We start from the raw sequence: 10,520 nt of genomic DNA, 5'->3' as shown, positions 1-10,520 counted from the left end.
TCTTTAACTCAACGCGAAACACCCTTTTCAGATCTTTTTAGGCTTTCCTACTCTCCTACCAACAACAACAACAACAACAACAAAATAGTTTGTACGCTAACTCCCCGAGTAAGCGAAAATACATCACTTGTTAAGATACCACAGGAAATTTGAAGAAAAAATAATAACAGTTAAAAAAAAAAAAGTTTCCGCTAAACTCAAGACCAACCCGTTTTCAGAAAAGGCTCGATAGTTGGCGAGCGTCAAATTCTTACGGACAGCTACTAATTTGTTCGTGGAGTCTCCCCGTCCTTGGTGGTTGACCTACCCCAGAACATTTAGTTGGAGGTATGGTTGCTAACTTGCTAGACAGCTAGTGGCGATGGCCAAGTGTTAGTGGGTCTCTGAAGTGTTATCTAGCTGTGGTTTGATGTGTTCGTCGATTCAGGTCCTACAGGATGTTGCGATGCTGCTCTATCTTCGCAATTTGGTGAGTAGAAGTCTTGGTTCTTGCTGGTATATTTCCATTGGTAGATCTATAGTACTATTCCGCGGCGGCCTAGACTTTGGCAGTTGCGGTTTTTCTATGCAGTTTTACCTACTGAACAAGAATTTTAAGCAATATTTATTCGGACGGCTGTAATTAAACCCCCAGGGGCCAGTACTAAACATAGCGAAATACATTGGACGCCTCAATCCCTAGTGGATGTCGTATCCGCGGTTACGTTCCTTGCAGTCCGTGCGGACTGCTTCTGTAGAAATACCCAATTGGATTTCCTAGACCTAGGTGTAGTACTCAAAAAGCTGTGTGGAGTTTTACGAAGATCTTACTAGATGGTGGACATCAACGACTGCAATAAATGCTTTGGTTAGATGAGAGACAGCAAAGTAATTTTCGAGGAGAAAGGACCATAGGGTGGAATATTCAACCTTGTTCCAAATGGTCGAACCATAGACGGGAAACTCCATGCACGGCTATCGAAAATTCTGCTAACCTAATTTTGATCGTTATTTTCGTTTACTCGGAGAGTAAGCCTACAAACTACTTTGTTTTTGTTGTTGCTGTTCTTTTTCTTGGTCTTGTCGCGAATGAAAATGTAAAAAATAAATAATATGCATGGTAAACAGTACAGAAACATTATTACTAATAAAACATAGCGTATTATAATTTTCGTTGTTGAAACGACGCTCTATTTGACCGTTGACCTTACCACGCGCTCCGAGTAAGCTGGAGATCGGATTCTTTTTCTCCGTGCTCTTCATTTTTTGTGGTATTCTGGCTGTTGAATATCGGAAATACTTCATCGCGTAAGTCTACTGTACAATTATCGGAAACACGTCCACAATCCTCTTGGAGAGCCATTATATAAGAGCCAATAAACCGGGAAGACTAGCTTACGCCTCCATTTCGAAACACTTAAGTAAAATACTTTTACGTTGTGGGTTCTAATCCTCTTTCCGCTTCTAGGAACGCATATCCTATTGAGATTATTTTGACTCGCTCCAACGGGTTCCCGTGGAGGTAAAGTGCTTTTTAAGTGGCATTGCGTCTACTTAAATACCATTCGACGCTTTGACGAGAGCCCCGTCTTTGTTCGATGTCTATAGGATTACGCCACCAGTAGACCGACGGTAGTTGGACATAGTTGTGTTTTCCGTGAGGCTGGTTTCGTAGGAAAAGTGAACTAGGGGATGCGCATTCTTCGCCCCTAGAAAGGAGACGCTGAATTGAAGTGGAAAATTATGAATAGGAAAAAGTTGTTCATTGAGAAATCATTTTTAAGATGGCGTCTAGACTAAGGATCCTCCCGGGAAAATTCTGTAATTGGTCCTTAAATTTTTTTTTTACTTGGAGATTTGCTTCTAGTAGTTATTATCAATGATCGCTCATGGTTTTAAGCGCCTCAGTGGTGTGATTGGTTTGGTCTTGGCCTGCCACCTCGGTGGCCGCGAGTTCGATTCTCGGGCATTCCACTGAGGGGTTAGAGATGTGTATTTCTGGTGATAGAAGTTCAGTCTCGAGGTGGTTCGGAAGTCACGAAAAGCCGTTGATCCCGTTGCTCAACAACCGCTGACATTAACAGAAGTCTTATTTTTTTATTAATAAAATATGCACATAAAATTCTTACAATTTGTAATATTGTTATACACATCATAATATATTTAAATAAATTAAAGTATATTCCCTACCATACAATATGTATTTAAATGACATATATATTGACTCGCGAATGCTTCTTCAACAGAAGTTTTAAATCCTACATTATTGACGTTGAAAGTATTGAGCATTCTACTTTTGATCCATTTAAGTAATTGCCGGTCAGTACTTGTAAATCTTAAGTATCTTCCCATCCACATCCCTGCTATTTTCATCCTATTCGTGTGAATTTGAAATCCTACTTTATTGACATTGAAAGTATTGAGCATTCTACTTTTTATCCATTTAAATAATTACCGGCCAGTACTTATAAATCTTAAGTATCTTCCCATCCACATTCCTGCTATTTTCATCCTATTCGTGTGAGTTAATCGTTTATTATGTAGTTCGTTTCATTAAAACAACATTCGATGGGACATGAGCAAACCGATACCATTCTTCTTACCGTATTTCATTGGGCTGTATCAATAAGAAACTATACTCTGTTTTTTCCCTTCTGTCCATCCGCCTGTGGTGTTTTTGTATGGTAACACTGCGTCCCGGGCTTTGAATAGTTACGGTAAGTGTAAGTTTTAGGTAAATAAAAGGATATCTGGGTGTACATTTGCAACTGAAAAGTGTTTTAATAATTTACTGTATGCGAAGTACACCGCTAATATTCGAAATGGGATATTATTATTATTGTTGAATGTAAGCTGAATGTAACTAACTAAAGCCCGGGACGCAGTGTTACCATACGGAAACACCACAGGCGGATGGACAGATGGAAAAAAACAGTATAGTTTCTTATTGATACAGCCCAATAAAATACGGTAAGAAGAATGGTATAGTCTTCGATGAATCACTCATTCAACGAGATTGCTCTTGCTTTAGCGAGCAAAGCAAATAGTGGCTCTCTTACCTCCTCTCCCCTTTATTGGAGAGTAACAAATTCCGGTGTTTGATTCAAACGATTCTTGTGTTCGTCATTCGAGACGATGATTAGCTACGCGTCGAACTGTCGACGTCCAGGGTCGAGTTTGTGTCTCCTTGGCAGATCATTGTACTACATTCCCTATTTCGTACAATCAGCCGGTTAGCAATCAGTAAGCATCATATTTAGCAGAATTTTGTCAACAAACTCTCACCAAATATGCACACACACATATGTGATCCATTTCAACGTTTTCAGGGTCTGACAGAAAGAGAGAAGGAGAGAGTCGAGTTTTATTAACATCCAGTTAGTACTAAGAAACAGCCAAACAAAACTGTCTCTACCAAGTGTGGCGACGAGCTATGATGATAGCGCAAGTTGCCAAAAGTAGCCATCTGTGCTCTGTTGCGATGGGTGGCGGGGGGTGAGGGGTATCCTTTCGCAGCTGCACACTGTCGAAAGCACGGTCTAGGTATAACTTGGGTATACCTAGACCGTGCTGTCGAGCTTATATAGGGCTTTCGCACGCTTTTAGCAGGCGGCCAGAAAATTCAATTATCTGTGGAATAATTATCGACAAGCGTTGCGCTCTTTCATCTTGGGGTGGGGCCTTATCTTACATTACAGACCTTACAGCTCGTTCGGGTTGCCCCAGGTCCCTCAGTGTGAGGCACCTCTAATGTCTACCAGAGAATTGGAGGGTGGTACCTAGGATTATCTCGTGTATATATATATATATATATATATATATATATATATATATATATATATATATATATATATATATATATATATATATATATATATATATACTTATACATATATATATATATATACATATATATTATATATATATATATATATATATATATATATATATACACACAGTAGTACTAGTACTTGTTGAAATAGTCAATAGATAAGCAAATATTTGCTACTGCAAGAAAACAATGTTCTATTATTCATATCCATGAGGGGCAGTGGGCATGAGACTATAGGTGCCCCCTACCCCTACCAGAATGATGAACGTGGAAGCTGGCAGACTTAAGGTAGGTTTACACCTACGCACTTTCATGTTGCGGGCTGTTACGGCGTGGGACCGCAAGAAACCGTTACAAAATTGACGAGGCGGGGAGAAAAAATGACCGTTATTGGGCGGCATGGGGCAGACTCCGGAGGTTGGTTACGGGCACCTCACGGCGTGTTCCTGCGGTGCCTAGCGGAGTGTTACGGAGTTGGCGCGGTGTTATGGTTGGTGTTGCTATGCCAGGCCACGCGCTCTTGCGGCTTTGTTACTCCGTGTTGCGGTGTTGTTGCGGAGTGTGCGCACATCCACACGAGTCACGACGTGCAAATTTGCACGATTGTTGCACATGCACCGTGCCACACCATGCCAGATATGAACCTTGGGTATATATAGAGGCCTGCCAAGCACATCCTTCAGTCCATGCCCAACCAGCATGCAATATGGACCTCAACAGCCTCTCACCCCAGGAGACCCAGAGATTTTTTGTAGCTGTCCTGTGTCTAATGCAGTCCAGGTCATTGACGGGTTGAGAAGACGTACTAGAGTGCCACAGCCACCAGCACCACGCAGAAAGGACGGCAGGGCAGGGTGGATTTGGGCTCGGGAGTGGCTGACACAGCGGCAACTACATGGTGACTACGACCAGCTAGTACAAGAACTGAACAAGGAGGACCGCAAAGGACACAAGAACTTTCTACGAATCTACCCTGAATTGTTCGAGGAGATGGTCGAAAGGCTGACGCCTCTGTTGAAGAAGAAGGACATGAAGATGCGGCTTGCACAAGAGGTGGGACTCAAGTTTGCGGTCACTCTCTGCCACCTGGCAAGTGGGAACGACTATACAAGCCTGCAATACAGCTTCATAGTCTCCAAGAGTTCCATATGCCGATTTATCCCAGTAGTCTGCCAAACCATTATCGACATATACAAACCAGAAGTGATGAAGTGCCCTAAGACACCAGAAGAATGGAATGACGTAGCAAAACGATTCGCCTCCAAGTGGAACTACTTCAATTGTGTGGGAGCCCTGGATGGGAAAAACGTCACGATCAAGAAACCCAAAGGTGGAGGATCACTGTATTTCAATTACAAGAAGTTTCACAGCATCATCCTCATGGCCCTCTCCGATGCAAAGTACAAGCCCCTGTTCGTCGACGTCGGTGCAGGAGGTGCTGGTGATGGAGGAACCTGGCATAAGTGCAACCTGGCCAGGGACATTGCAAACAACCGAGCAGGACTCCCAAAAGACAGAAATCTGCCCAACAACGACGAACCCATTCCCTTCCACATAGTCGCCGACGATACGTGGTTGATGAAGCCCTACTCCCAGCAATCACAAGATCCCACCGAACAAATATACAGCTACAGATTATCTCGCACTCGTCGTGTGGTGGAAAACGCATTTGGCCTGCTGCAGATGAGATGGCGAGTCTTTGGGATGACAATGCAACAGAATGTACAGGTGTGCAAGAAGATAACTTTGTGCGCATGTGTCATGCACAACCTGGCACTGCAACGCTACCCACTTGCTGGCACCGACGTCGACTATGAGGACCAACACCATAACGTCGTAGCAGGTACTTGGAGGGAGGAGTCGCTGAACCTCATGGAACGACTCATGGCAAGAAGGGGACCAAACTACACACGTCGAGCGAAGGCCGTCAGAGATTACCTGGCCCAGTACTACTTATCGGATGCAGGCGCAGTGGAATGGCAAGAGCGAATGGTATTTACTCGAGGACGAACAGCTACTGACGAGTAGAGGACCCAAAGAACTCTGTAATAAAAGGTAACCAAACAAATGTAAATAATTGTAAATAAACATCATGAGATATTTCTCATTGTTTTATACTCCCATACTTTGGTATTATCCTAATAATAATATTAATACAATAAATAATATTGGTATGATGACTGGAACATAAAAAATTATGTTGGAAAATAATTAAATGAAAGTTATAATAACATAATTCATAATAATGAAACAAATGAGAAGCAAATGATGGACATAACAAAAATACTTATACTAAACAACCATGAAATATAAGAAAATGAACATAAAAAGCATAGAAAGTAAGAAAATAAACCTGAAAAACATAGAATATCAGAAAATTAACATGAAAAACATAGAATATCAGAAAATAAACATGAAAAACATAGAATATCAGAAAATAAACATGAAAAGCATAGAATGTAAGAAAATAAACATAAAAAGCATAGAATGTAAGAAAATGAAAATAAAAAGCATAGAATGTAAGAAAATGAAATTGGGACTTGGTTTTTACCATAACATGTTCAACTGTAAATATATATTATCAACTGAGGCCTATATGTCTTTAGTATCTTACTGATTTTTCATTGTTCCCCCGTAAATAACTATGTCCAGTCAATGTTAATTACTGTTTCATTACCATATTTGTTTGTGTTCATGTTCATTTGATCATGTTCTCAATATGATATTATTGTTCTTACCTTGTATCTTATTATATCATTTGATGGCCATATTCATTTCATGTTACATTTCATTTTATACTTTAAGTTATTTTCCGAGTTGTATTTATTTCATAGATCATATATCATATTTCATGTTAAGATTTCCTGTTATATTTCTTCATGGTATTATTCTTTCTGGCCATGCTCTTTCATTATTCAATTGCATTTTATATTTCAAGTCATTTTCCGGGTTCTATTCATTTCATATTTCACATATATTTCATTTAATATTTCCTGTTATACTTCTTCGTGTTATTATTCTTTATGGCCATGCTTTTTCTTATTCAATCTCATTTCCCCCAATCATATCATATATATTGGTATGACATATAAATTAAGCATCAATAAGGAAAATGTAAATGCAAGTCACTATTTCAACATATTTATTGCAAAAAGAAAAAATTATTAATTATAAAAAGTACAAAAATAATTCAATATTACAAAAATAACTAAAATACAATTTATTCTAAGAAATTAACATGTTTATGTTTATTTACAAATTCACTCTATTGTTTGGGTCAATGTCCTCCTTATCACCTGGGGAGATGGACAAGTCGTAGGTGGGTGGATCCTCTGTGGCCGAAGGTTTTGGTGTCGAAATACTGGCGCCAGGGGTAGGGGGCTGCAAGTCTACCAAGAGACTGTTGACCAACGGCGACATCGAAGAAGTGGAAGGTCGAGGAGAGAAGTTCAGTGGTGTCGAACGTCCACTAGGAGTTGTGTACCCATGATGAACTACCTGCTGCTGCAGCTGAGGCTGCTGTTGAAGGTGCAGATCATAAGAAACAAAGGTTGGGGTTAAGACGCGAACCACTGGTGTGGTGATGCCCGAACCGGTTGCACTGCAGAAGGTGTCGAAGTTCCAGGTTTCGTCTGCGTCTCCTTATCAATTCGCAGGGGCATCCAGTGGGAACAACCGCCACGAGCCATGGCCTCTTTCGTCGCCGCATCCTCTTCCTCGGGCCCCTCCAAACTATGACAAAGCCTGATGACTTGCTCGAAGAATGGCTTCTGGTATCTTCGAGGCACGTACTCCAAGCGTTGCGTCAAGTACTGCACGAACACAGCGATGTCACGGTGCGTGTTGTCCTGCGCTTGTGGCATCAGTGTGTTAATGCTCGTCATAATCTGGGTCAGTTGAGTCTGCAGACCTTCTGTAGAGTCAACTGGTAGGTTCGTCGCTCTCTTCTGCTTCAGCCGCCTCCTCTGCTGGATCGAAGCAGCTGATAGGCCTGACATGTCGGTAGAGGAATCGTCTGCGTCGGTTCTGTGCGATGACAGAGGCGAGAACCGATCGCTGGCTACTGTGGGTTCGTGGGCGATGTGTCCTCCCAGGAATGCCCACGTGGTCATCACCTCCTCCTCCCATGGTGTCCTGTTGCGTGCAGCCGACCCTCTCTTGTATTCTTGCTTCTCGATCTTGCCGAAGTCCGTTCGGCGAGCCTCTAAGAACTTGCAGACTTGCTGGAAGCTGCATTCGATGAAACTCGCTGCCAGTTCACGCCAGAGTTCCTCCTTCCTCCTGGGATTCGACCATTGCCTGTCCCGCTTGTCATACAAGGTAGGGTGGGCCTTGATGAATTCCACGATGACTTCCTTGTCCTCAGGCATGAACGGGTAGTCTTGAATGTCCTTCTTGCTGGGGCGGTATCGTTTCTTCGGCTGCACGACAATACCACTCGGGCCTGCGATGTCATGGGATTCCACAATGGATATGGTCGGCTCAACGTTCAGCTCTTCCTCGTGTTCAGAGGTCTCCGACCGTTGAGAAGGCTGCATGTCCTGGGTGTCCTGGCTGTCCTGGGACTGCTTGGTATGCCTGGGGGTGGTTTTCCGTAGGGGCATCGTGTCACGTGGCTGGGAAAACGTCGCTGGGAAAACGTCGCTGGGTAGACATCACTGGGTGAACGTCGCTGGGTGAGTGTCCCTGGGTGAGCGCACGTGAGTGAACGTCGCTGGGTAGACGTCGCTGGGTGTACGTCCCTGGGTGAGCACACGTGGGTGAACGTCGCTGGGTGAACGCCCTTGGGTCAGCGTGCGTGGGTCAGCGTCCCTGGGTGAACGTCGCTGGGTGAGCGTCGCTGGGCGAGGGAGGCTGGGTGAGCATCGCTGGGCGAGAGTGGCTGGGTGAGCGTCGCTGGGCGAGAGAGGCTGGGTCACAGAGCGGCTGGTCAGTCAGGCAGTCACAGCGAGAATGATGCCCCAGTGGTCAGTCAGGCACCTTTTATCCTCCCCAGAATGCACGCCAATCTTCCATCCAATTGACCTACGGAGACACTGTAACATGCCGCACGCCCCACAACATGCGCGCGGTATGTATTAATCATGTATGACGGCGCCGTAAGGGCACCGCATGGTGCCGTAACACTCCCTTGCGGGTGGTACGATGTCGCACCACGTGCGGTGTGGCCCGGAACCATGTGGGTTCTTACCTCTTTTGTTGCAAGGCCGCGCCACACCGCATACGGCCTCGTGCGACTTCATCAACCCGCCAGACGCCGCTCAAAAATTTGAAATTATTTAAAATCCGGGCGGCGTCGCGCGGCTTTAATGGTCTTCTGCTCCCGCTGGTGGCGTGCTTTTGGTGCGTTTATAGTGCGGTTTGTAACGGTTTCTTGCGGTCCCACGCCGTAACAGCCCGCACCACGAAAGTGTGTAGGTGTAAACCAGTCTTTAGGGGTGAAATTATCACGCTCTTCGTTGCTGGTTAATAAATCCAAGATCAAACTCCCAATGCTTTACATAAAGTGTTCTTGACCTTTTGATGATTCCAGACCCCCAATGAATTGTCCAATAGGGTTCCATACCCCCTTTGCTCAAGTTCACTCAAGTCCAATTTGTTGATGATATATAATATACTTAGTTAATACATACTTTAGGTATGAATAGCTAGGAATCGAACCTACGAGAAAATCAAAAGCATTTATAGTTTTATATAGTTATTTACAAAATGTACCCGTGTATACATTGACACATCCAGAGATCAAGTCCTATACCGCCAGCTTGTGGTTCTCATAAACCCAAGGGGTATGGAAGCTCCCTGTTAAGAACCCTTGCTTTAAATATCAAATTTGATTAGAGAGTTTGCATCGAGAGAAGCTTCTGCGCCACTGTGATGTCTCATATCAGTTAAATCTTGTGGAGATGGCGCCTATGAATCAAGACATTATTGCATCTCTATCCACGACTCCTCATGGGGCAAGTTGGTAATCTCTCTCTCTCTCTCTCTCGCGCGCGCGTTACTTTCACTTATTCAAACCCTCAAAAGTCATTCCCCATTATTTATCAACTTCGTATCAGCAAGGAATTCAAATGTTAAGAAAGTTAGTTTTGTTGCGTCAATGATCAGTTGGTGTAGGTTAGCGTCAGTATTATACTACAATTACAAATGTTGTTCAGCATGAATGATTCTGAAGCTTTGACTATTCTAAGAGTAACTTTTGACTCGCATCTCACTTTTCGGAAACATCAAATGAGAGTTTCAGCAAATGCCGCACGCAAGTTAGGTATTGTTCGTAAGGCGTCATATTATATTTATAACGGTGATAAAATCAATGCAACCTGTTTTTAGGTCGATTGTACTTCCTTGACTGGGAGTGCTGTACTCCGGTGTGGTGGATGTCTGCCAGAGATTTATCTCATTTAGAAAGAGCGGTTCGTGGTGGTAGGCTCGTGTTTCCTAATAGTAATAGATTAGTTATGACTTGGACCTTGACGGATGGTCTCTTGTTTGTCACTTTTTCATAAGTTGTATTTCAACGGAGAGCTTTCACTTTCACAATTGATTCCTGATCGCCTTCGTCTGCCGAGAGCAGCCGGATTCGCTGAACAGCAGCGCCAATATGCAGTAAATGGTGGCAAGCTGTCGTGTATACTCTTAAATTTTCGCTTACTCGGGGAGTAAGCCTTCAAACTACTTTGTTGTTGTTGTTGTTGTTCTTCTTCTTCTT

General features: G+C 43.3%; 1 protein-coding gene across 1 annotated transcript; it reads left to right on the top strand.

Moving 5' to 3' along the window:
* Window positions 1–4,510: 4,510 nt before the first annotated feature.
* Window positions 4,511–7,301, top strand: LOC135212852 (uncharacterized). Its single transcript, XM_064246620.1, has 2 exons — window positions 4,511–5,539; window positions 7,209–7,301. The coding sequence occupies exons 1-2, from the start codon at window positions 4,511–4,513 to the stop codon at window positions 7,299–7,301; spliced, it is 1,122 nt and encodes a 373-aa protein (XP_064102690.1).
* Window positions 7,302–10,520: the final 3,219 nt, after the last annotated feature.

This window comes from Macrobrachium nipponense, chromosome 41 (genome assembly GCF_015104395.2).
Source record: "Macrobrachium nipponense isolate FS-2020 chromosome 41, ASM1510439v2, whole genome shotgun sequence".
NCBI classification, from domain to species: domain Eukaryota; kingdom Metazoa; phylum Arthropoda; class Malacostraca; order Decapoda; family Palaemonidae; genus Macrobrachium; species Macrobrachium nipponense.
Note: the sequence above shows the minus strand (reverse complement) of the source record. Positions and strands in the feature narration are given on the sequence as shown.